Source organism: Cricetulus griseus, chromosome 3 (genome assembly GCF_003668045.3).
Source record: "Cricetulus griseus strain 17A/GY chromosome 3, alternate assembly CriGri-PICRH-1.0, whole genome shotgun sequence".
Classification (NCBI taxonomy): domain Eukaryota; kingdom Metazoa; phylum Chordata; class Mammalia; order Rodentia; family Cricetidae; genus Cricetulus; species Cricetulus griseus.
This window is the reverse complement of record NC_048596.1, coordinates 130555351-130581388: the sequence shown is the minus strand read 5'-3', so window position 1 is coordinate 130581388 and position 26038 is coordinate 130555351. Positions and strand designations below refer to the sequence as shown.

Genomic DNA, 26038 nt, shown 5'->3' with positions numbered 1-26038 from the left:
ATCAAACATTTAGTCTCAAATCCCATTATGTTTTTAAAAATTACTGAGGATATGAAAAAAACTTTGATGTGGGCAGTCGCTATGGTGATAACCACATCAGAAGTTACAGCAGAAATTTTATAAATACCTGTTAATTCATTTAAAAAGTAATTAAAACAAACTAATCACACATTAAAATGAACAACATTTGATGAAAACTCTACAGAGGACAGCTGAGCTTTCTTGTGAACATTTGCATTCAGTCTCAGGAGAGAAGGAACAAGAAGAGGGCAGATAACACCACGCTGCTGGTATGAGATCACTCTGACCTCACAGCCTCCCTGGGAGGGTCCCAAGCTGTACTTGGATAAGCACTGCTGTTCCCAGTACTTTATCTCTTGCTTGCATTGTTTTTGCAGTGATGTTGCAAAATTAAGTAACTCTTCCTAAGTGAAAAGAGCTCCCTTAGACTTAGACCTCCTGGTCTGACGTTGGTGCTCAGTAGTGTAGTGCACTTCCCTAGGGAGCACACGGCTCCAGGTTCAACTCCCAGCATCCCACGAGAGGAAGGGAAAATAAAAGACTGAAGACTTTGCTCAGGAAGACCTGGATGAACACACTGCTTTCCAAGAGTACCACACACGTGGTCTCCTAGGAGTCACAGCACATAAATGCTTTCTTGGAAATGCCTGTGACTAGGATGCAGATGTGGATACAGAAGTCTGCAGAAGGATACACACAAGGAAGTGACAAGCTCACACACGTGTCTGTCTCTAGACAGATCATATGTCCTCCATTTGCCAGGCTGATGCAAAAGCAGGTCAGGTTATCTGTCACATACTGTCAGAGATGCCACTAGCATTAGTATTTGACTGAGTCCCCCTAACATGTGACATTTAAGACAACACTCCATTATGTTATTTGTTTGCTCCAGGGCAGTGCTTCTGGAAAGCATCACTGGAGATTCCATTGCAAAATAGTCCATTCACTCAGTGTCTAGTGGGTGAGAGCTGTGGCCACTGGAGCTCAACTGGGACCATCCAGGTCTACATGTGCTGGAATGCTTCGCTTAGTGAAGTCCTAGGCCCAAGTATATTGGAATGCTTTTCTCAGTTTGTTAATTTTTCTTCTTCTTAAGCAACATGCCATGCACAGCATCCTGTAATATTTTGGAAGAATGCTGTCTTTTAAAGATTTCTTAGTCAAATGTAATGCCTGACTACAAAATTGCCTTGAATGATAAGGGCATATTGTAGTGGTTAAAATCAACAGTGTTGGAGGTAGAATCCACAGGCTCCTTGGCCCTAGCACTCACCACCCAGACGATCTGGGCTGAGGTGTTTAGCCTGCTGCCTTAGTTTCTTCATAGCAGCACCTACCTCAAAGGTTTTATAAGAATTAAAAAACATTCATTGTGACAAAGTGTTGAGAACATTGCAAAGCAAACTGGAAAATAAATTCTAAAAATAATAGTTGCTAAACACTTGCAGGGATAATATTTCTTCTCATTTTCAGGAAACTAGAAGGCCATCCTCGGAAGGTGGTCTCCGTCTTCCTGGTATGAAGATGGTAAGATAACAAGATGGTTAGAAGGGACAAGTAGTGCCCACTAGAAGGGAGGAGTTGGGCCAACTGCTGGACAGTTACCGTATGGCATCACTGCATGATGTCAGCCATATGACTTCAAAGGGCTGGAGATGAAGGCTTTTACGGTGTGAAAAGATGTGTATCAGAGAAAGGGCCTGAGAGTCCTCTCTGCTCACACCGGCTTGTCAGCATGCGGAGTCAACAGCAGGCTAATAGCAGAGGGCAGTATGGGCGGCTCACTGTTACTGTTACTCACAAACATCCCCGAGAGTCTTTCTTTGGGGATAGCATCTTGGGACCAGAATATGATTCAAAGATGAATATTCATTTCTTGTTAACAGACCACATAAAGGCATTTCCTGAGGACCTACTACACATTTAGCAATGTGGTGTCCAAAGAATAGAGGGACAAAGAAGAGAAAAGGAGCAGAAGGGAAAAAAGGAAGAAAGGGAATGTGGGTGGGGTAGACAAAAATGCTTATCCCACCCACCAGGCATCATAGGAAATGAAATGGGCTTGTAACAGGGAAGGTTGGCAGACCGCTCCTCATAGACTGTAATTTATGGAATTATAAACACTGGAGGATGCAGCAAGAACTACAAGGTGTTCAGACTAATGAACTATAGTGAGCTTACACAATAGTTCAAAGGGTTAATCTTGCCAGGCTGTGGAGAGGCCTATCATTACTAATAACCAGGTTGGCACAAAAGGAAATCTGCTTCTGAAGGGCCCAGTTTAGCATAAATAAAAAGCCCAAGCAAAGGTATAACTTAGAAAATCAACTGTCCTGAAGTAGCTCCCCTTGTGGCTTTTATGAGGGAGACCTGATTTACTTCTTAGAATAAAGACAGTCTGGACTTAGGAACTGGGAAGATGGCTTGGCTGTTAAAGAGTGTGAATTGGCCTTCCAGGGGACCTGATTCCAGCACCCATGTCAACTGCTCACAACTGTCTGTTACTTCAGTTCCAGAGAATCCAGTGCCTCTGGTCTCTGTGAACACCTGTGCTCATGTACATAAACACCCATACATACTTAAAAATAAATCTTTAAAACATACTCATACTCACAAAGGTAGACAAAGACCAAACATTTAAAATAGTCAAAGGCAACCACACAGAAGATGGAGGAGTCCTAGGCTTCTTTGTGGTTGTGGACAGTGACACAGGGCAGGGAGGAGAGGGGGGAGAGAAATCGATAGGGTGCTCCCCTCCTCTGGACTACTTCAGAGTCTGTCACCCCTAAAGAACCTCTCCATCTTCATCGGCATCCACAATGATCTCCTAATATTTCTTTTTAATTCCAGTTCCTACTGTAAAATTCTATGGTAAGCATGCTTTTTCTTTTAAAGACAGGGTCTCATTATAAAGCTCCAGCTGGCCTAGAACTTACTGTATGTATCAGGCTGGTCTACAGTTCACAGATCCACGTGCCTTTGCCTTCTGAGTGCTAGGATTAAAGGTGTGTACCACCATGTCTGGCCAATCATACCTTATTCTTTTTCTCTTGCTTCTGAAGTCTTCTCAGGAGGATAAACAACTCTTACTTTATAGGTCCAATGGCAGCTTCTAGCTCCCTTAGAATAAGAGTCACAGTATCCACTCACACTTCAAATATACACAGTATCTATCAACTTTCTGATGTAAGTCTATTGGTCATGGTTTTCCTTAGGCAACCGAACATTGATGATCTGAATGAGATGTCCTCCATAATCTTGAGCACGTGAATGAGTGGTCTCCACTTGGTGGTAGTCTTTGGGGTGGCTTAGGAAGTGTGGACTTGCTGGAGGAAACACATCACTGGGAGTGAGCTTTGAGAGTTTAAAGACTCCTGCCATTGCTAGTTGGCTCTCTCTGCCTGGTGCTTGTGGCTCCTGCTGCCATGCCTTTGTTCTGCCATCATGGACTTTAACCTTCTGGAATTATGAGCTCAAATAAACTCTTTCTTATAAATTGCCTTGGTCATGGTCTTTTTATCACAGTGATAGAAAAGTAACAAAGTCAAGCAAATATTACACATGATTTACTCACAAATGTCAAGACATCTGTAGGTGCCAACATTAAAAGTAGGGACTATAAAACCACTACAAGAAGGTACAGAATAAGATACTTTCTAGTTAGTTAGAATAAATTGATTTATTAAAAAATCAATCATTTTATTAAATAATCAATTTATTAAAAAATCAATTTATTAAAAAATCCCTATGTCAAATCTGAATGACAACTCTGTACTGTTTATTTCTGAAAATGGTTTTTAGTAAGTTAAGAGTTAAAAAAAAAAAAAAACCTTTAAGACTCTAATGTGGATAGTCTGGCAAAAATCTCCAATTCATTAGGAAAAAAAAAATAATAAAGAACCCTTAGCCAAAACGTGTCTCATAAATTTCTCCATAGAGAGAATCCACTGTACAATAAGTCATCCCACAAAGTAATAATGGACGCAGTGGGAAGGAGCAGGGTAGGCCAGGGCTTTAACATCCAGGCTGGCTTGGGGGTAAATCGGCTTACATACCTACTCGGTGTTGGATTGAGCTGGGAAAGCCACCGCCTGTTCCACTTCCTCAAACTTTAAAAAGCATAGGAGCCAGCTGTGCCTTTTACTGGCCCATACCTTTTAAAGTTTTTTTTTGTTTTGTTTTGTTTTTTGCTTGTGTATGTTGGTGGCACCTGGGACTGAACACAGGACCTCACACACACTAAGCATGGACTCCACTGCAGAGCCACGGAACCACACATCCCCTCCAAGCACACCCCCACCCTCGGATTCCACCCCCTCTTTTATTAACTTTTAGTTTCAAATCTTATTTCTGTAAACATAGTACTTTTGTTTTTTAAGTAATATAGTACTTGACTATTACTGAAATCTAAACAAAAACATATTTCTGGCTACTTCAATATTTATAAAACAGTATTTTTAAACATCTGTGATTACTGTTCCAGCAAGCAGCTATCTTCAGCACTTGACAGATTAAGTCTCCTGTGAAAGTTTACACAACTCAACTCCCAGCCACTTCAACTTTTCCTTTTAGCATTATGAGCTGTTCAATCCCTTAAAACACACAAATCAAAATCCACCCGAGGCCTACCTTTAAACAGCCCTGAAAGCATACTGATGGGTGAGTCTAGTCTTTGAATGATGCTTCTGGAACACAGGTCACTGCCTCAGCTCAGATATCTCAGGATCTTAAACAGAAACTCAATCAACTCAATCAACCTAAGAATAGTCTAGGCCAGAGCTGTAAGAATAAAAGGATGGTGTGTGAGAATACGCTGGAAGTGGCCCACACAAGCAAGGTGGATGGTTTGTTTACTCGAGGACCTGGCATTTTTGAGATGTTCCGTGCATGACCAGTCTCTGCCAACTGCCTCCAGGATCCAAGGTACTAAAATCCCCAACTGAGAGGAACCATTTATCCCAAGTCAGCAAAGCCACAGTTTTATAATCAATGTCCAGGAGTAAGGTGCCTGTCTAGAGCCTGAGCCATAAACAGGCGAGCATGAGGCAAGCTCCCAGCTGACCCACAGATTTTAACTTCAACCAAAAATACATGAAGGATTCTTCAATTTCTAAAACACCAGGCTGATAGGATACCCCTAACACATCTGAATGCAGGGTTGGGAATTCAGCCTTTGACAGAATGATTACCTACCTAGTATGCCCATGGCCCCGGCTTTGATCCTTAGCACTGAAAATGTGGAAACTACACATGGCTAGGTTTCCACTTTGAGGCTGAAGGATGCCTTTGCACCTTTAAAATGAGAGACTCTCAAAGAACTCTTGCTTATGTGATTTATATTTGTCTAAATTTACCATATTTGGAAAACTAGAAATTTCAGAAACGTTTCTGACTTGTTTAAAAATGGCAGCAATCAGTTCATCAGCTGGAATAATTTACGAAAACAATCGCAAACTGGTGTCAGTTTCTGAAACAGGAAGGCCACGAGGCCGTGCCCATTTCTCCTTTCCTACAACTGTCTCTTGATGTCTGCCTTCCAACTGTTCTGACTTCAGTCTGTGTGCTAGCCTGACTGCAGGACCTGAATAACGCTAGCTCAGGGGTTCTTAACCCAACCCTTTCACAGAGGTCTTATAAGATCATTAAAAAAAACAAAAAAACAAACAAAAAAAAAACAAAACAAAAAACCAAAAACACAGAAATGTACATTACAATTTATAACAGTAGCAAAATTACAGTTATGAAGTAGCAATGAAGTAATATTATGGTTTGGGGGTCACAACAAGGAGAACTGTGTTAAAGGGTTGCAGCATTAGGAAGGTTGAGAACCGCTAAGCTAGCTCCACTCAGATATGATGCTAGGAAAGCAAGGAATACTTAAAACAGCCTTATCCGGACAACCTTGGATACTCTATGAAACCCTGTTAAAATGAGACGAGGGACTTTTTCTTTTTAGATTTGGTGTGTGTGTATGTATTGCATATGTGCATAGGAGCATGTGTAGAATGAGTGGAAGCCAGCATAAATATTGTCTTCCTCAATTGCTCTCTGCCTTATTTTTTTGAGGCAGGGTCTCTCACTGAACCTGAATTTCACCAACTTGTTGGGAGCTAGCCAGAAAGCCCCAGAGATCCTCCTGTCTCCACTCCCCCCATGTTGGAGTTACAAAATCATGCTACTATGTCCAGCTTTGTATGTGGGTGTTGGGTATCCAAACTAATGTCTTTGTGTTTACTTGCAAATACAACCAGTTGAGCTATCTCCCCAGCCCCTACAGCTAGATCTGAAACTACATTGATGAACTTTTTGTACTTTTACATTATAGTCCATTGGTATAACTTAAACTTTTAGTGGACCATTGACCCATACACAGAGGAACATAACTTAGTCAGCAGAAATACACAGCATACTAGGTTATGCATGTCTTCAAATTGTTAGCCAATTTCATTATATGATACTTTTAAAAAAATATTTCCACTAATCTCAGAAAAAATATTACACAGAAGGATTCTCACAATGGTAAATGCAAGTTTTCAAAAGCACTCTTTTCAAAGCTCAAGCTCTGACTGGTCATCAATACTGTGGTCATTTTCCTGAAAGTGACAAGTGAACTTTGTGCATTTCCAAGCAAATGCCTGCTAAGTGCCCATGATTAAACGGTATACTTTGACTGTCAGTCAATCTTTCAAGGAAAAATGGTTCTCCATGGAAAAAAAAGCTATTGGTGCAGCTCAAACAAACCTGTCACTTCACCACCGCTCAGTCATTTTCGTCTACAGAACATTTAAAAGGTATGTGCACAAAGGGACAAGATTTAATTCAATTACGTTTCCTGCTTTGTCACAGACATTTGTAAATGGGTTGGAATACTCATGACGAGGTTGCCCAGCAGTGAAGAGAACAGTCCTCGTCAGCACCGTCCCCACCAGGCTGTCTGTCATGCTAAACTGGACGCAGTTTCCCCTCCAGAGCTTACACATCAGCAGCACAGAGGTCATCACAGTGTGAAGGGCAAGAGCCCCAGCTACACACCTGGACCTTACGGCCATCTAAGGCAATCTGTGGACTCCTAGAAGCCCATCTTTTGGGAAAAATGAACCACAATTAGTTCTATATGGCCCTCTCTTTCCCTCCTCTCTGTCTGCCTTCTCACCTTCCTTCCCTTGCCCCTTCCTCCTCCTCCCTCCTAAGTAACAGAAAACCATGGCCTTTAAAAGTAGCTGCTGATGGCAAGAATTAGGTCCAGTTTCCTCCCCCTCCCCCCCTTTTTTTTGAGTAAGGCACTGAACTCTGTGGGGGTGGGGCTGGGGGCTGGGGGCTGAAGACCTTGCCCCAGGTTATTAAGCAAGCCATTTGTGGCACTGTGCTGGTATAACAGCATCTGACATGGGCACGGCTGAGAGCCTGTGATGATGGAGAGAGGGGAGCTTCTGATCCCAGTGTGCAAAATATTCCTCATCTCAAAGAACCACGGTGAGGATGCTTTCACACTTCAAATGAAAAACAATGATAAAACCAGATGGCCATGCCATTACAACTCTAGCATGTGTAGAGCTTAGACATCATCACTCCTGAGTTCTTGGAAGAAAAAAAGCTTGCACAACTTTAAAAACTAAGCCTAATCTTGGAGCAATCAAAAACACTGAGGCTACAGGCAGGGTACCTTTATCAAAAGCTCTAGAGATTTCAAGAGACCCAGAGCACTGATGCTGACACATGCTTACCTGAGCAGAAGCCATAGGGCCCACAAACACAAACACTGGAGACCATGGATAGCCAGTAAGGGCCAGTCTGAAGAAGCCTGCCAGTCCTCAAAGTGAAGACCAATAAAGACCCTGATGGCTATGGCAGGGGAGGGTATGCACAGCTGGCACCCCAAGCCAATCTATAAGTAGGACTCTCCAAAGGAAGAGACTCATCCAGGAGTAGACACTTCTCAGATTTGGCCTTCCTAGCTCACCTGACAGGACTGGAGGAAAAAAACATACCCAAGGGAAAACACACATGATGATTCCAGCCTGGGGACACAGGGCCACTTAAAACACTGGAATTTAATTAGAAGATTACACCACCACACCTTAAAACTACACCAGCAGGGCTCCAGTGCAGTTACAGTGGGCTAAAGCTGACAGACCTGAGAACTTTGCGCATCCAGCTATCTGTAGTTACACAAACACAACCCATGCCTAGCCAAATTAATAGGAAGCCTTGCATGAAGACTATTAGAAGTAGGGCATGGTGGCTCACACATACACTCATAGCACTAGGGAGGCAGAGGCAGAGGAATCCACTGCACTGTTTGTGGACAGCCTGGTCTATACAGCAAGTCACAGACCAGGCAGAGTTATATAGCCAAGGGGTCTCAAAGGGCCAAAATGGGAAAAAAGTGGGGGTGGAGGTGCACTATCACCAGAGTTCTTGCTGCTCTTCACATCATGGCTAGCTTCAACTTAAAAAAAGGAATTCGGCATCATGCTAGGCAGGATAAAAAGAAAAGCAGCTAAAGAGATAAAGCTAGTATCAGAAGCAGACGTAGATGTGCCACAGATGTTGCAATTACTTTAAGCCGGAGAACTTAGAGTAACTATGATTATTCATTTAGAGCTAATGAAGACATTAGAGGAAGGGAAATCCTGACTAATGCCCTAATGAAGCAGCAGTTCTGCAGAGCTGAGGTTCCCACACAGTGCAGATATGGACAGCCCTGGCAAAGTGAGGAGGCCAGATGCCCCGAGAGAAGCCTGACTCCACTTGCCTGGCCCCAATTTTGACTCTGCCTTGTCTTCTGAACATGGCCGTCTCCTGCCTTAGGGGAAACATTCATGAGGAAAGGCCTCTGAGGTATGCAGCCTTTCCACACACAAATGCAGAGGCAGCCTCCTTATAAGTACTGCACTCTAGCTGCTTTCCAGACGGTATGCACAAGCAACTGCAGGCCACCAGCTCTTTATTTATTTTGTGTTTTGGAGACAGGGTCTTGTGACTGTAGCCCAGTAGTCCAACACAGCCTGGCCTGGACTCGAACCCAAAGTCTCCTCAATTCAGTTGTGAACCACCAGGGCTCTTTTCAGCCCTCCACTTTCCCCACTGCAGACGCGGCTGGTGCAGCACAGAGGTGGTGGTGTACCTAATCATCTAGCCTATAATCTGTGCTTGGGCATTTCTAGACGGGCCATCGCCTGGTACTACAAATTTCTCTGTGAATAAAATTCCAGGCATGAATTCATTAAACTCTCATCTTTTAATATCAAAGTCAGTCCTTGTTAGTCTCTGCCCAAGGTTAAGCCCTCTCATGAAATTTGTCTGTCTTTCTCAGAAGATTTTACATTCTGGGGCTGGCTCAGTAGTACTGCTCTTGCACAGGACCTGGGTTCAGTTCCCAGCACCCTCAAGACAGCCAACAATCTCTTATAACTAGGTACAGAGGACCCTATGCCTCTTCTGCCTCCTTGGATACTATACACACACGGTACACAGACATATAGGCAGGCAAAACACCCATACACATAAATACACTTTTAGAACATATTCCATATTCTGAACAACTCTGTAGTCTGTAGTTACCGGTTAACCAGAGAACTTTACACTGTGAAGGAAGATGATGAGAACAAAAATCTCAGCTAAATTAAAACTAGTTCTCTGGCAGGTTCCATTAGAGGATAACTATATCCTCATGTTATGCTATACTTAGATATTTTCACAAAGTTATACAATTGCATCATTTCAACAATCTTTCTTCAGCTTTCCCTTGTTTTGTTTTTGTATTACTAAGTTCACCTTTTTGTTTAGGCAAGCATTTCTACAACCTGCTTTCGCCCTTAACTGTAACCCAACCACACAGGTCCAAATCCCCAAGATCCCCCTGCTTCCGCAATAATGTCCATGTGGAGGACCCATGGACAAATAATTCCACTCTCTCTAGTTCTAGCCTGGCCACAGGGGAAAGGGCAGTTCATCTCCTTAGGATTAGGCAGTGGTCTGTCCTGACGACCACGCTAACTTGTCATTTGACAAACCTCCACACACTCCAGGCTCTCCGTCCTTTTTGTTTACTGGCACCGCCCCCTGGCTTCCAAATTTAAAAACTCAGAACTAAAATTGGCCTCTCGTAAGAGCCACATAATCAGAAGCTGGTCTTTCTTCTGAATTGAGATCATGTGGGAAGGCAGCTAGGTGCTGGACAGCAGAGAGTAAATGAATGGTGTTGACAGAGCTCACACACTAACCTTTGGTACACACACTTGGCCAGCCCCAGAGAAGCAGGACAAGAAAAGGTAAGGACATCCATGAAGACTAACACTGCCCTCAGAGAGCAATGTGGATACCCGTTGCTCCTACATTAGATAAATCAAACTGGGAGGTGTCAAGGTAGCGTCTCTCGGAAAGTGAGCAGACATCGATAGAAGCTGTGTGGCCCAGGGACATAGTGCCTAATTTCCTAGTGCTTTCTCACAATAATTTCTAGTATCCTTAACCTCCATTATTGGGCTATCTAAATAAGCCAGAGTGGCATTCCTATCATTGGAATTTGGTAATAAAGTGTGGAATCTGGACTATCTCTATAGCTAAGGAATCTAAAACCCCAAACTCTCCTTCTGATTCCTCAATCTGAATCCTACACAGTATTAGACAGACAGGCTATTGTTTGGACCAGTGGGAATTGCCTTGTTCTACCATCAAAACTTGTTCATCCTAAAAAAATGTCTGTCATTTCCTCTAAACTTTACTGTCCACTTTTAGTAACACAATTGGGTTTTGGATGAGTGAGTATTACTTACCAAGTGCGACTTATAGGAATGATTAATGTCTAGTCATCTCGTATTACAAAAATATCTCAAGCAACTCAGAAAGTGTGAATTAAGAGGGAAAGATTCAATAAGAGTAGTAATTATGTTACATACTTGTGACTTCTTGTAAGAAATCCAAACACGGCCGACTACTTCCTGAAATACTTATTGAAACGGCCAGAGGGGTCTGACCTTCATAGTTCCTTGTGTTCGTGTCTGCTCCATAGTTATACAACATCCGTGCACAGAGCACATCATCACGAAGGGCAGACAAGTGCAAAGGAGTCTGTCCGTCTTCTAGGCGCCCCAAGTTTGTGTCTGCCCCTCTCTGAAGGAACATGCGGCAGTAAGAATGATTGCTTTTAATCACAGCATAGCGCAACAGGAATCCGTTCTGAATGTCGATGTTGGCGTTGTGGTCCAGGAGGATTTTCACACAGCTTGATCTCTCTCGGATGATGGCGAGCTGAAGTGGCGTTGTACCTTTATCACTGAGTGGGTCGACCTCGGCCTTAAACTCCAGGAGGAGCCGGACAAATGAGTCCCTACCATAGTGAGCAGCCACGTGGAGAGGAGTCCAGCCATCATTGCTTTTTGCATTAATAATGTCACTCCTGTATTCAGACTCTAACATCAGGCGTGCAATCCGGGCCCGGCCGTGCATGGCTGCGTAATGTAGAGCGGTGAAGCCTCCAATTAAGTCCTTAACCGTAGGATCAGCTAGGGTTAAACCAAAATGAAAACATCAGTAGCTGCTGAGACAAAACAACTCTTATCAGGGCAGGCGGAGTATGGCTCAGCCAGTTATCACAGACTGTGAAGGGGTAAATACTATGAATGACACTGAAGACTTCCCCAGGTTTAGCAGAAGTTGTATCTTAGTGGAAAATACATTTCAGTAGGAATTTATCAAAGCCCGAGTCAGTGGGAGGAGGGGGACAAGAGCAACACTGTTTAAGGATAGACCCCGAATGCAGGCTCACAGCACCTCCCCACTCCTGCTAAGTTAAGTGTGTCTGTTGAGAGGGCTCATCGAAGCCTTATCCCATGGTTTCTCTTTTGTTGTCAGCTATTTGCTGTTTTTTTTCTTTCTTTTTTTTTTTCTCTTGTGCTGCTGCTTCTTGGCTTAAAGAGAAGCATGTGAGCAAGATGGCTGCTCTGAATTACAGTGTCCTGTGGTTGGCCAGACTTGTTTTAGAGTTTAAGAGGGTGGGGAGAGCGGCAAAGGCGAAGACCAGAGGCAGTCTCTGCACTCCACCAGACAATCCGGGGAGACACAGGCTGACTGACAGGACCATGATGAAGCATGTTTGCATGATTAAGATAGGACTTGGAGTTCAGTTATAGATCCTGCGAGTTTATAAGAATTAGCAAGCGCTTATGTGGGGGGAAAAAAATGGAAGAAACCTCAGTACTACTTTGTTTTTAAAAACCAGTTTTAAAACTCTCTCCTAAATCAATAGATCCATGGGAAGAAAAATTCACAAGAATTATCTGCTAAGCGACTGTTCAAGCTACAGACTTTTGCCACCCACTCTGGCCTTTTCAAAGATCAGCACTTTGTAGCTTACCATCCCTGAGCAGTAGGTAGAACAGAGTCACCTCCCCCACAGTATGGACACTGCTTCCTGGAGGCGAGTAAAGCAAACGAGGAAGAGAAACCAGCCCCACCTAACTACTAGCATTAAAATGCTTCTTGTGCAACTCAGTTTTGGGTTTGTTTACAAAAGAAAAAAAAAAACATGAATGTTTTTCACAGACACAAAATGCCCCCAAAGCTATGTGATGAAATACTTATGTGCTATTTAATAAGATCTTATTTCATTCCAGACTATAACAGCTGGGTTCTCTACAAGAGGCTGTGAGGCAGAAAATGATATGTTGAAATATTAATAATAATGTAGCGGGTAAAAATTGCAGTTAAAGAGTTGTTAGCAAATAAAACCTATACAAAGTAAACTATTATTTTAGCTCCTCATAACATCTGATGTAAAGTTACAGCTAACAACCACAGTATCACTTTGATCTGTCTACAAAAACAAAAAGAAAAGAAAAAGGTATCAGCAATGGCCTTAACTAAAAGAATATTCAGTACCTAGGACTATGCAACCCAAAGACAGGCGTGATGCAAAGCACTCTTCTGCCACCTACTGGAAGAGGCTGAACATGCACTAGTCCCCTTTCACTTTGAGCTCAGACCAAACTGCCTTACAGATCCTGCTGATACCTAAAATAGATGAAGTGTTAAGAGTTCTTGCTGCTCTCTCCAAGAACCTGAGTTCAATTCCCAGCAACCGTATCAGGCAGCTCATAAACACGTGCTTCTTCAGCTTCAGCGGATCCAACACTCTCTTCAGGCCTCTGCAGGCATGCACATAAACCCATTCTCCCTCCCCCGCACCCCCATGTAAAAATAAAGATTTAAAAGTAAATGAATAAATAAGTAGAATAGATTAAACGAGGGCAGCCAACTGTTTACAGATAATGCCCCTTGATCTGTCAGTGAAAGTCAGGAACCCCATCTTTTACCCCTCCCACCTTTCATTCACCAGGGATACCTTTGAAGGTGCTAGAATCCTTACACCCTATAGCCATTCTATTTGACAAGTCAGGCTAAAATGCTGTTACACAAAGTTGCTCCTGCATGTTTGGTTTTCACCTTGGGTCTATTTAAGATTCTGCTTACATTCTACTGCTATACTGAACTAAGAAAACACAGATTAGCACAGAGAGCAGTGACCTGATTCATCTCAGCCCAAACCATTCAAACCAATTAACTGACTGCATCCTGCAAGCAGCACACAGAACTGAAAACTACAGGGTAAAAATGTGTAAAACTATAGCTATTGTCTCTAAGAAAAAGTGACAGAATGAATGAAATAACAGAGCACATGAGCAAATGCTACAGGGTCAGGATCAGTCAATGCAACATGATAAGAGCTCACTTGCAATGCTGGTGAAGTCTACAGATTAACGACAAGGTCAGTGAGAAACGTGCGGAATCCACTTGGCTGAATTATCTGCACAACTTCTCTTTATCCGTGAGACTCCCTAAGTGCTCTAGAACAACAATGCTGCCTGGCAGTGGTGGCACACACTTTTAATCCCAATGCCCCAGAGGCAGAGGCAGGGGCAGGGGATCTGAGTTCAACGCCAGCCTGGTCTATAGACAGAGTTCCAGGACAGCCAGGGCTATACAGAGAAACCCTATCTCAAAAAGCAAAAATAAATAAACAAATAAAATAACAACCCCGACAAGCTTCTTGCTCCCCCTTAACAGACACTTTCCCCCACAAGTGAGACCATTTTAAACAAATGGTAGCATAATCTAATCTAAGCACACAGAAACACAATGCATTTAAAAACAAGGAAACATTATCATGCTGTATGTGGTTTGTTTTCTACAAGTTTTGTCAAATGGAAGTGAAACTCGTTCATCAAGTGCACAGATTGACAAGCTCTAAGAATTCATACAAATAGTCATGTTAACTAAAGTAGTTAACATCCAAAACATTTGTCACCTCAAAGTTCCTTCATGTCTCTTTACAACCAATTTCCTACCTAGATTCTGGGATCCAAGCAAATCACTGGTCAACAAAGACAAAGCTTTGCTTCTCCTCGGATGTCATGACAAAGGCTCTTCTTCAGGTCTCTGGGAATGTTTAACCCGGCATGATGCTTCTGAGATTCATGTATGCCACTTGTACCTGTATATGAGCAGGGTTGACCTATCTGAGGCTGTCTGAATGATGCTATCACAGGAAAGACCTGTAGACCTATAGACAGCTGTTATTTTACGCTCCTCTCCTTCTTCTGTATTTATCTGTATTTGTTTCTTCTGTTCAGACTCTGAGGCTAACTACTGTTGAGCTTCATAAGAAGCTGTTGTGTGGCTTTCTGCCAATGGCTTTCCTGCCCTCTGTCCTCCCCAGCCATGAACCACAGCAGCAGATGGCCCCATCTATGTCACTCTTTTAACTTTGCTCACTAAAAGAGTAGGCAATAGCTCCCTGCCCTGTTAATTTACATTCTAGGGAACAGAGGGCTGGCTCACTTGCACACGTTCTTTTCAGATCATCTGTCAGTGTTTACTCATTTTTTTGCTGGGCTGTCTGATTATGGAGTTGTAAAAGTTCTTTGAGTGTTCTGCACATGAACCAAATGAGTATGCTTCTTTACTTACTGTCTTTGCAGTGCTGGAGACTGAACATAGAGCAAGCACTCAACCACTGATCTGCACTAAGCTCCTTGTTCTTGACTCTGTCTATTACCAGTTTCTTCTTTTAACCATTTACTAGACCTGTTCTGCTGAAGAAAACTTTGCCGGACACAACACAAGACAACGGATTTTCTTTTCTTCTGGATAGTTTGCATTTTAAACACTTACATTTAGGTCAATGATCTACTACCAGTTAATATTTGTGTATGATATAAAGTAAGATCAAGGTTCATCATTTGCCATATGCTGTCTACTTGTATTGGCCCCATTTTTTAAGATACTGTCTTTACAAAATGGGGGTGGGGGGACAGTGCTGGTTCATCAGGTAAAGGTGCTTGCTGGCAGCCCAGTGACCTGCATTCTATTCCTAGATCCCATCAAGGAAGAAAACAGACACCTGAACTCTGTCTTCTGATTGCTACATGCATACCCAACATACACACAACACATACACATACACACACATACACACCACATCTCTCTCATAAACACACATATGCACACATACACACACACTCACAAACATACTTGTGCATACACACACTCTCATAAACACACATGCCTGCACACACATGCAACACTCAGAAACACACACATATACACATGCATACAAATGTTTTTTTTCTCAATGCTTCATCCTGCTGCCTTTGCTGAAATTCATCTTATCATCTATGTGTAGTTTTATTTCCGAACTGTGACATTTATCTAAAAATACTTCCTAGCTGGATATGGTGGCACACACTCAGAGGGGGAGGCAGAGCTTGAGGCCAGCCTTGGGACAGGCTCAAGGCCAGAATGAGCTATATATCAAAACCCTATCTCAAATCAAGGGCCAGTGTTACAACTCAGTGGCAGCAGGCTTACCTAGCATGAACATGGCCCTCAGTCCAACCCCAGAGACCTAGGAAAAAATGCAATTAAAGAAATAAAACAGCAAGTTTTTCTATATGCCAAGTCCAGACTGTTTTAATTATTGTGGCTTTATAGTGCATTTGATATCAGGTAATGTTAGCTCCTCCAATCTTCCTAAAAAAATTATTTCGGCTAATACATTTTCAAATTAGGTTGTTAATTTCTGGTCTAATTTTTACTGCTCTGATTCCAACTTTACAGATGGCAAACACTCCTAAATGATCTAAATAATACTAATTTTTCCATGTAATGAATCTACTTACTCAGGACTTCTTTCCATCCCAACAATACTTCAGTATAGAATAAATATTTATTTAATTAAAATGACTACTAAACACTCTAAATTATTCCCACTATGAGCTGCTAACATGTTAACTGTTGGTAGAACTCAAGTTTTGTAACATCAGCCTGCAATCTTGTTCAACTCACTTTTTAGTTTTAGTATATCTTTGTAGACTTAAACATATATACATATATATATACAATTAAGATAGTTTTACTTATACTTTTTGTTACTACTAATGTGTATGATATTGCAGGTGGAGGGGAAACACAGATGCCAAGGTATGTTTCTGGAGGCCAACTTTCAGGACTCAGTACAGAGATCAAATTCAGGTAATCAGGCTTGTACAGCCAGGGCTTTTACCTGTTGAGCTATCTCGCTGGCCCACAATAGTTTTACTTGTTCCAATTTGTTTGTTGTTCTTTTACTCCAATGTCTAGAACCTACAAAAGAATGCTGTATCAAAATGGCAAAAGCACGTACACCCTTCTATACATGTTCAGAAGGAAAGTGTTGAGTTCAGCACTGAGAACAAGGCAAGGTACCACCTCCCCAAGGTCCCCCTTCCTGGGTTCTGAGTTGCCTTCTGGCTTGCTCAGTCACCTTGAATGGGGAGCGTTACCACAGGCTCTGAAGGGACCCCTTGGCACTTGTCTTTCATCCTATTAACCTGGGGAACAATTCAAGGGTTTTCAGATGTTAAACTAACCTCAAATCCTGAGACAAAAACTGCATAGCCACGCTGTAACATCCTTTTAAAAATGCTACTGATGGGCCATTTAGTTAGCATTTAAGTGGGGCCTTGGTCTGCTGTCATAAAGTCTAGCTCTGCAGCTCCTTTTCTGCCTGTGTTTGGTTTTGCAGCAGGGGTGCACGTGGCACTGCACACTGAGTTAGAAGCACTACCTCCTCTAAAGACTGGGTGCTGGATTACTATTTGTCTCAGCAATCCACAGAATAGCAGCAAAGCCTGCAGCTTTCTCGGTAAACGTTTAATGAGGACCTCAGTTTTTCAATACTATATAGTGATGCAATCATTCTTTATCTATGAGTCAGTTTTGGTAATTTGTGTCTTTCAAGAAATGGGACTCTTCTCCATGACAAGAAGCTCCCCATATTCCTTGTCTTTTTGTTTTTAACATCTATAGAATCCAGGGCAGTATCTGTTCCCAGTCCTGAAATTGGTTATGTCTTTTCTCATTTTCAGTCTGGCTATAAATTTTTTCAATTTTATTGATCTTTTCAAAGGATTACTTTTTTCTTTCAGCCCCATCAATTTGCTACCTTTCTATTACACTGATTTTGTTTTTCTTTTTAAACTTATCTTTTACTTCTAACACAATTATGTCATTTTCCCTGTTCCCTATCCTTCCTTCAAACTCTCCTACATACCCCTCCTCGTGCTCTTTCAAATTCATGGCTTCTTCTTTTTTCCCATTAATGGTTCTTACATGCATATATGTATGTACATACATGCATACATACATGTATATTCCTAAACATAACCTGCTCAGTCTGTATATTGTTACTTGTATGTATGTACTCAGGGTTGACCATTTGGTACTGGATAACCCATTGGTGTGCTCATCCTTGGGGAAGACTATTTTTCTCAATCTCAGCATTCCTTGGATGCCTGTAGTTCTTTGTGTAGGGTTGTGGCTTTGTGGTGGTTGTCCACTTGAACATATCTATTGTTGGTCTTGTTTAGCTCATGTTGGTGACATCTTAAGGGAATGACTTTTGATAATACTAGGAGACATAATCTTACAGCAAGTTCCTGATCCTCTGGCTTTTACAGTCTTTCCAGGCCCTGTTCCTCAAGGTTCGCTGAGCCATAGGAGGAGATGCAGCCATTGGAAGCGGGATCCACAATTTGTCTGTTGTAAAGAGAAGTTTCCTTGATGAGGGGTGAAGACTATACTTATACTTATCTGTGGTTATGAGGACAAATATTTAAGAGTGTAGTTAAGGGCTGTGACTGCTGGTCTAGTAAAGTGGCAGTTGTAGGTTCTCCTCCAAGATCATAACTTCACTAGGCCTTGGTAGGTGGTTAGGTTTCCAGTACCAGGCTCGGTTTCCCTCTTGTTAAGCCAGTCTTAAGTCCAATTAGGGAGCTGTTGGTTACAACCAAGGTATGTGTACCACTACTGCACTACATCCTTAGGGTTATCATGCCATGCTGGTTGTTGCGGTTCATAGGCATTGTAGCAGGACGAGGACTATTGGTTGCTTCCTTCCTTTAGAGACTTGCATGATACCTCTGGCACTGTGAGAGCTAGTCCTCAGAGAGGAGGAGGCCTTGGGTCAGCTCCATTTCAGGGCTTCTGGGTTCTGGGTCTGAAGTGCACGGTGTCTTCATCAATAAGACTTACCTTCTACCTCTGGGGAGCAACCAAGGGTAATCATAAAAGCCTACAATGTTTTGGGAGTCTCTTGGACAGCCTTATCAACAACTCAAAGAGGGCTGCTCATGCCTGGTGTTGGGGTTTTTGTTAGATTGACTCTTGAAAAGAATATTGTTAGCCCAAATGAGAAAACTTCATTTAAAATATCTGTGCATATTCATACATAGACATATATGTATTATAGTTTTTTACATAGACAGCTAATAGCATAACCCATTATGACTTTTATAGACTTGTTATTTTATGTTCCTTCCTCCTTCTTCTATATTTATCTCTCTTCCCCCTCCCTAACTAGAGCCCCCTTTTCCCTATTCAAATCACTTGTGCCCTGCTATTCCCCTCTCTAATGTGCTTCCACCCCCAAGTGGAATGGTTCCCTTTTACTTTCTTGGTTTCTGCATTTACTACGGGATTTATATTCACATCTAAGATTTGGAGGTAGGAGCCTCCAATGAGAGAGAGTATGTGACATTTGTCTTTCTGAGTTTGGGTTACCTCACTCAAAAAGAACTTTCCGTGTTTTGTTCATTTCATTTACCTGCAATGTTCATGATTTCAATTGTTTTTTACATATGAATAGCATTCCATAGGGTATATTTACTATCATATATTCATTATGTGTTAAAGGACATTTAGGTTGTTTCCATTTCCTAGCTATTGTGAATAGTGCAGCAATGAACATGACTGAGCAAGTGTCTGTAAGAGTAGGATGTCAAGTCCTGTGGGCATATGCCCAGGAATGGCACAGCTGGGTCATATGGTGGACTTACTTTAAGTTTTAAAAGAATTCTCTGCACCGATTTCCATAAAGGCTGCAGCAGTCTGCAAACCTATCAACAGTGAATGAGGGTTCTCTTTTCCCTGTATCCCCTTTGTTGTCCACTGTTTTGTTGCTTTTTGCCACTCTGACTGGGTAGGATGAAACCTCGAAGTCACTCTGATTAGCATTTCCCTAACTGCTAGGGACAATGAACACCTTTGGAGACAGACATTTCTTAGCCATTTTTTCTTTGTTTGAGGACTCCAAGCCTCAGGTACATTTTTTTTTTTCAAATAGGCCTGATTTTTTATTTTAATTTGTGAGTTCTTTGTATATTTGGAATATTAATCCTCTAGCAAAGATTCATTCCCATTCTGCAGGCTTCCTGTTCACCTGGATGATTGTTTGCCTCTTTCTTTCTCTCTTTCTTTCCTTCTTTCTCTCTCTCTCCCTCCCTCCCCCTCTTTCTCTTTTTCTCTCTCTCCCTTCCTTCCTTCCATCCATCCTTCCTTCCTTCCTTCCTTCCTTCCTTCCTTCCTTCCTTCCTTCCATTCATTCTTTCTTTCTGTTTGCTTTGTTTTTTGAGACAGGGTTTCTTAGGGTAACAGCCCAGGCTGGCCTTGAATTCACAGAGACCCGCCTGCCTCTGCCTCACGCCACCTTGCCCATCCAGTTGTTTCTTTAGCTATGCAGAACTTTTTAGTTTTATAAAATCATGCATGTTAATTGTTGGCCTTTGTCTGGGGCAAATGGAATTACTATTCAGAAAGCCCTTTCCTACACCTGTATCATGTAAGGCACTATGTTTTCTTCTAGTTAGTTCAGTGTTTAGGTCTTTGATCCATTTGGAGTTAGTTTTTGTGTAGGGTGACAGATACAGGTCTGATTTAATTCTTCTTCATGTGGACATCCAGTTTCCTCAAGATGATTTGTTGAAGATTATTTCTCCAGTATATGTTTTTGACATCTTTGCCAAATATTACATGGCTGAAGTTACATATACTAATCTTGGAGGTCTTTGATTTTGCTCCATCGGTCTACATGTCTGTTTTTGTGCCAGTACCATACTGTTTTTATTACTATGGCTCTGTAATATAATCTTAAAATCTGGGATGATAATCACTTGTACTCCCCCCTCCCATTATTTTGGCTATATGGTTCCATATGAATTTTAGGGTAGTTTTTCCTATTTCTGAAAAGAATGAAATGGGGATTATCATTGGGATTGAATTGAATCTGAAAAGTGTTTTTTATGAAAGTCATTTTTACAATATTAATTTTACTAATACATGAGCATGGAATTTCTTTCAATTTTCTGGTCTTTCTGTCTCTTCAGAGCTTTATAGCTTTCATTGTTAGAGGCCCTTCACTACCTTGGTTAGGTTTATTCCTAGATGTTCTTTTTTCTTTCAGACTTGAAAATGGAAGTATGAGCCGGGAGTTGGTGGCGCACGTCTTTAATCCCAGCCCTTGGGAGGCAGAGTCAGGCGGATCTCTGTGAGTTCGAGGCCATCCTGGTCCACAAGAGCTAGTTCCAGGACAGTCTCCAAAACCACAGAGAAACCCTGTCTCAAAAAACCAAAAAAAAAAAAAAAAAAAAAGAAAGAAAAAGAAAAAGAAAGAAAAAGAAAAAGAAAATGGAAGTGTGCCCATCATTTCTTTATGTTTATTGTTGATGTATGGAAAAGCTATTAATTGGTGTGACTTGATTCTGTATCCTTCCACTTTGCTGAATTTATTCATCATTTCTAGAACTGCTCTGGTAGAAATTTTAGGGTCTCTAATATACAGTTTCATGTCTTCTGCTAATAGGGATAATTTGACCTCTTTCCCTATTTGTACCCCTTTATTCCTTCTTTTGCATAATTGCTCCAGCTAGTACTTCAAACATAATGTAGAAAAGGAGTGTGGATACTGGAAAATCATGTCTCATTCCTGACTTTAACCAGATTCCTTCAAGCTTCTCTCTATTGTTTGCTGTGGGTTTCTTGCGTATGGATTTATTATTTTAAGGTGTGTTCTCTCTAGTCCTACATTCTCTCAGACTTTTATCAAAAAAGCATAATGGATTTTGTCAAAGGCATTTCTGTGTCTATTGAGATGACTGTGTGATTTTTGTTTTTAAATTCATTTATGTAGTTTATCTTATTTATTGACCTGGCTTATGTTGAACCATCCCTGCATTCCAGGATAAAGCCAACTTGGTCATGGCAGATAATCTTTGATGACTGTCTGTACTCTGTTTTCAAGTATTTTATTGAGCTTTATTGATCATCAGGGATATGGGCCTGTGGTTGTTTTTGTTGCAACTTTACCTGGTTTTGTCATTAGTGATACTGGCTCCATAGAAGGAGTTTGGGAATGCTTCTCTTTCTATTTTTTGAGTACTTTAAGGAGCACTAGTTGTAGATCTTCTTTGAATGTCTGGTAGAATTCTGCAGTGAATACATTTAGCCCCAGATTTTTTTTTTTTTTAAGCTTGAAGGCTTTTTATTACTATTACAATCTCATTTGTTATGGGTCTGTTATAGGTTGTTGTCATCTAGGTTTAATTGTTAATCTAGAATCAATCCATTTCTTTTAGATTTGCCACCTGAATGATGTACAGGACCTTAAAATATTCCCTTATATTTTGAATTTATTTTAGTGTCTGTTGTCATGTTTCCCTATTCATTTTTGATTCTGTTAATATGGGTAAGTTAGGTCAAGGGTCTGTCAATCTCATTTATCTCCTCAAAGAACCAACTCTTAGATAAGCCGATTCTTAGCACTGTTTTCTTTGATTCTATTTCACTGATTTCTGCTCTGATTTCTATTATTTCTTGCTGTTGACTGGCTTTGGATTTGATTTGTTCTTGTTTCTCAAATTTTCAAGTTGCATTGCTAAGTCGTTTGTTTGTGCTCAGATAATTTTGATGTAGGCACCTAGAACTATAAATTTCCCTGCAGGGCTGCTTCAAATGTGCCCCAGAAACTTTGTTGTATTGTGCTTTTGTTTTCATTTAGTTCCAGATACTTTTTGTTTTTCTTGATTTCTTCTCTGACACATTCATCATTCAGTAATAAGTGGTTTAATCTCCATGAGTTTATGTGCATGTACTAGGGACTTGTTTGCTGTCAATTTCAAGTTTTATTGCATAGTGATCAGATAGATACAAGGAGTGATTTCAATCTCCTTGAATTTGTAAAGAATCATCTTGTGTCCCAGGATGTGATCTATTTTAGAAAAACTTCCATGTGCTGCTGAAGGTATATTCTTTGGTGTTTAGGTGGAATATCCTATAGGTATCTGATGTTTCTATTTATTTTTTGTCCAGATGATCTATCCATTTACTGGAGAAAATAGGTACTGAAATCATTATTAATGGGTTGATGTTAGTTTTTGAATGTTTGTCTTTAAATCTTAGTAATACATTTTTTAAAAATGAAACTGGGTACACCACAATGTGGTACACATATGTTTATGATAGTGATGTCTTTTTGGTGAAGACATTGCGTTGCTGAGTTTTGGTATTGTGTTCTCAGTAGTAATTTGTTTTTTGTTTTTGTTTTTGTTTTTGCTAATTATGGCTTTGTATTTTTCACAGTCTCTCTACTATTCTCATTCGTATCTTTGGACTAAATATTGTTTCCTGCAGTTTAAGTTTTGGTTGGATACAAATTGTTTAGGCTGTTTATATTGTGGGAAGGCTTCTTCTTCTTCTTCTTCTTCTTCTTCTTCTTCTTCTTCTTCTTCTTCTTCTTCTTCTTCTTCTTCTTCTTCTTCTCTCATGGTGGATTATTCGTTGTCTTTTAGTCTAGGCTGACACTCCGTCTTTTAGGGTTTGGAATGTATTACTCCAGGCTGTCCACTGAGAAAACAGCTGTTATTCTGATGAGTTTTCCTTTATGTGTTACTTGAGTTTTCTCTTGAAGCTGTCAATACACTTTCTTTGCTATGCATACTTAGTGTTTTAACTAAGATGTGCTGTGGGAATTTTCTTTTCTGGTCTTGCTTATTTGGTCTTCTATATATTTCTTGTATCTGTATGGTTGTGTCTTTTCTTTAGTTTGGAGATGTATGAGATTATTGAAGGCTTTCTCCCTCATCTATGCCTATAATTCAAAGGCTTGTTCTTTTTTTATTTATTTTTTCATGGTGTCCCACATTTCCTGTATGTTTCTTTTCTGGTATTTTTGTCTGTTTGTTTTCATTTATCATATTCCTTGCATTACTGGTCTAGATCCTCTATCTTCCAGTCCTGACATTGTATATTCTGCTTGATTCATTCCATTTGCAGGTTTTCCTTTGAGTTTTGCAGTTGAGTTATTTGGTTTACTCAATTCTATCATCATTTAAGCTTGAGCTCTCTCCAATGTTTCTATCTCCTTACTGAATTCCGTTCTCAAGTCCTGGATTGTACTCATCATTTCCATCAGCTTTATATTTGTGTTTTCTTGGGCATCATTCAGGTATTTATTTTCCTTTCATTCTTTCTCCTTGACTTCAGTGTGCTGATTGTGGCTTTTAAAATCCTTGAGTTCTTTGATGAAGTTTATGATTGTTCTTTTAAGTTCTGTGTCCTGGTGTTCATCTAGGTAATTCTCATTGGCAAATATTTTGGTAGTACTGGTAAGCTGAGGAGAGAAGATACTGGCCTGACCTTTCAGTGTTGATGTTTTGTGATGAGATCTGGGCATACAGACTTGAAAGTTTGATGGACAGAGCGGGTTGGGGAAGAAGAGTGGTGTACAGGTGGGTTGGGCCTAGAGGCTAGAAATGGCTTAAGTGAAAAGTGGTCAGGTAGACAGAGGGGACTGCTGTTCAGGATGGAGTATGGGAGTAGATCTGGCTGGGTAGAAAAGCTGGATATGGTGTGGGCCTGGGGCTAGGGGTTAGATAGGTAAAGTCCTGGCAGAAGATTAGAGATTGGTTATGGCACAGACAGGGGTGGCCAGAGGAGGCTGGGGCACTGGATATAGGAACCACACTAGATCTGACATGTTAGGGATGTAGCATAGATGGGAAAGGCAAGGAGACTTACCAGGCTAGACCCTGGAGAAGGCTGGGTGGAAAGGTTCTTTCTTTATTTTTCTTTCTTTTCTTTTCTTTTTTTTCTTTTTTCTTTTTTCTTTTTGTTTGTTTGCTTTGTTTGAGACAGGGTTTTTCTGTGTAACCGCATTGGCTGTCCTGGATCTCACTCTCTAGACCAGGTTGGCCTCAAACTCACAGAGATCCATCTGCCTCTGCCTCCCAACTTCTGGGTCTAAGGCATGCACCACTACCAAATGACTTGGTTCTGTCTTCCTTTTATTTCATTTCTACTTTCACTCTGGGTTTAATTCTAAGAGTTTAAAAACTATTTTAATATAACCTCCTTCCCCTATGTTGTGCTAACATACACACACACACACACACACACACACACACACACACACACACGCATCAAATAGTAGTTCTATGCCATTGCCAATGATGAAATAAGCAAAAACCAAAACAAAACAACAACAACAACAACAAAAAAAAAACGAGACAGAGACAGACAGAGACAGAGAGAAGTGTGGCATTTTTATGTGAAAATATTTCCTGCTTTTAAGACTCTATCCTTGGAATAAATTAATAAACCTTAGTTATTATACAATCAAGTTTAAACTAATAAGTTTACTGGGCAAATGCATCTACCACTTTAAAGGCCCTAATACACACAACCAAATTGCTCTGCAAAAGTGTTTCCACAAATTCCACATCATACACATATTTTACAACACTTGGGGCTGTCTTGCAAACCCTTTCATTTCTACAGAGCTGCAAACAGCTCTTCTCACTGCACCCTGTGTGTCTAATGCTACCATCTCTCTCACTTGTTTCCATGTATCTATCAAGACGCTTTCCTGAGAGGACCTGGTCTCTGTAGGAGACTCTTAATGCAAGAGCTCACTAACTTTCTCAGAGAGATTACAGCATTTTTTTTATTGGTTATTAGTGTTTCTATGTACACATCCTGCTACATATGGGGGTCAGAGGACAACTTTGTGGCCATTTCTCTCCATACACATATACATGGATTCTGAGGGCAGAACCCGGGTGGACAGGCTTGCATGGCAAGTGCCTTTACTGCTGGGCTATCTCACTGGCCCAGCTACCGGAATTTGTACAGAGGTATGATAATATACAGGCATTTGTGATGGAAATTTCAAGTTTTTAGACATTTGAAAATCTCAAGTTCTCATTATTTCAAAGCAGTATGTAAGGCAACAAAATGTCACTTACCCACGCAGTGCCACTCTGTGCTATAAGCACTTGTGGCTATGAAGCACTTAGAATGTGACCAGTTCTAAAACTGAGGATTGAATCTATAATGCGACAGACTCTCACACTACAGAGAGCACAGGCTTAAACTAGAGACTGGGGACCCTGTGCCACGTCTTCACTTTTGTGTTATCCAACCCAAACACAGTTTTGTTGTTGTTTTAAGCAACTTGGATTCACAGCTGTTTCCCAGCAGGCTTCTTCCTGGGGTTACATCACTACCCTTGACTCTCAGTCAGTCCTAAGCTTGCTAGCTCTGTGTGATCATTCATTGGTTAGTATTACTATGTGACTATGTGGACTTGATAGGTAGAACCTATTTTTTTTTTCATTGTATTCTTTTAGATAACAATTTCTGGTTG

The 26038-nt window shown here is 41.0% G+C and overlaps 1 protein-coding gene across 5 annotated transcripts in view; it reads right to left on the bottom strand.

Moving 5' to 3' along the window:
* The window catches only part of Asb7 (ankyrin repeat and SOCS box containing 7), a 46493-nt gene that overhangs the window by 4944 nt on the left and 15511 nt on the right, over window positions 1-26038 (bottom strand). For 2 of the 5 annotated variants that reach the window (XR_004769154.1, XM_027408106.2), the window contains exon 5: window positions 10923-11528. Coding sequence is in view for 1 of the 5 variants with exons in the window: in XM_027408106.2 (XP_027263907.1) it covers window positions 10923-11528 (606 nt within the window). In the remaining 4 variants the exon portion in view is untranslated. Of the gene's footprint in view, window positions 1-3056; window positions 3481-4650; window positions 4801-10922; window positions 11529-26038 lie in introns of all 5 variants that reach the window. The other 3 variants (XR_004769155.1, XR_003483899.2, XR_003483900.2) reach the window with 3 other exon arrangements.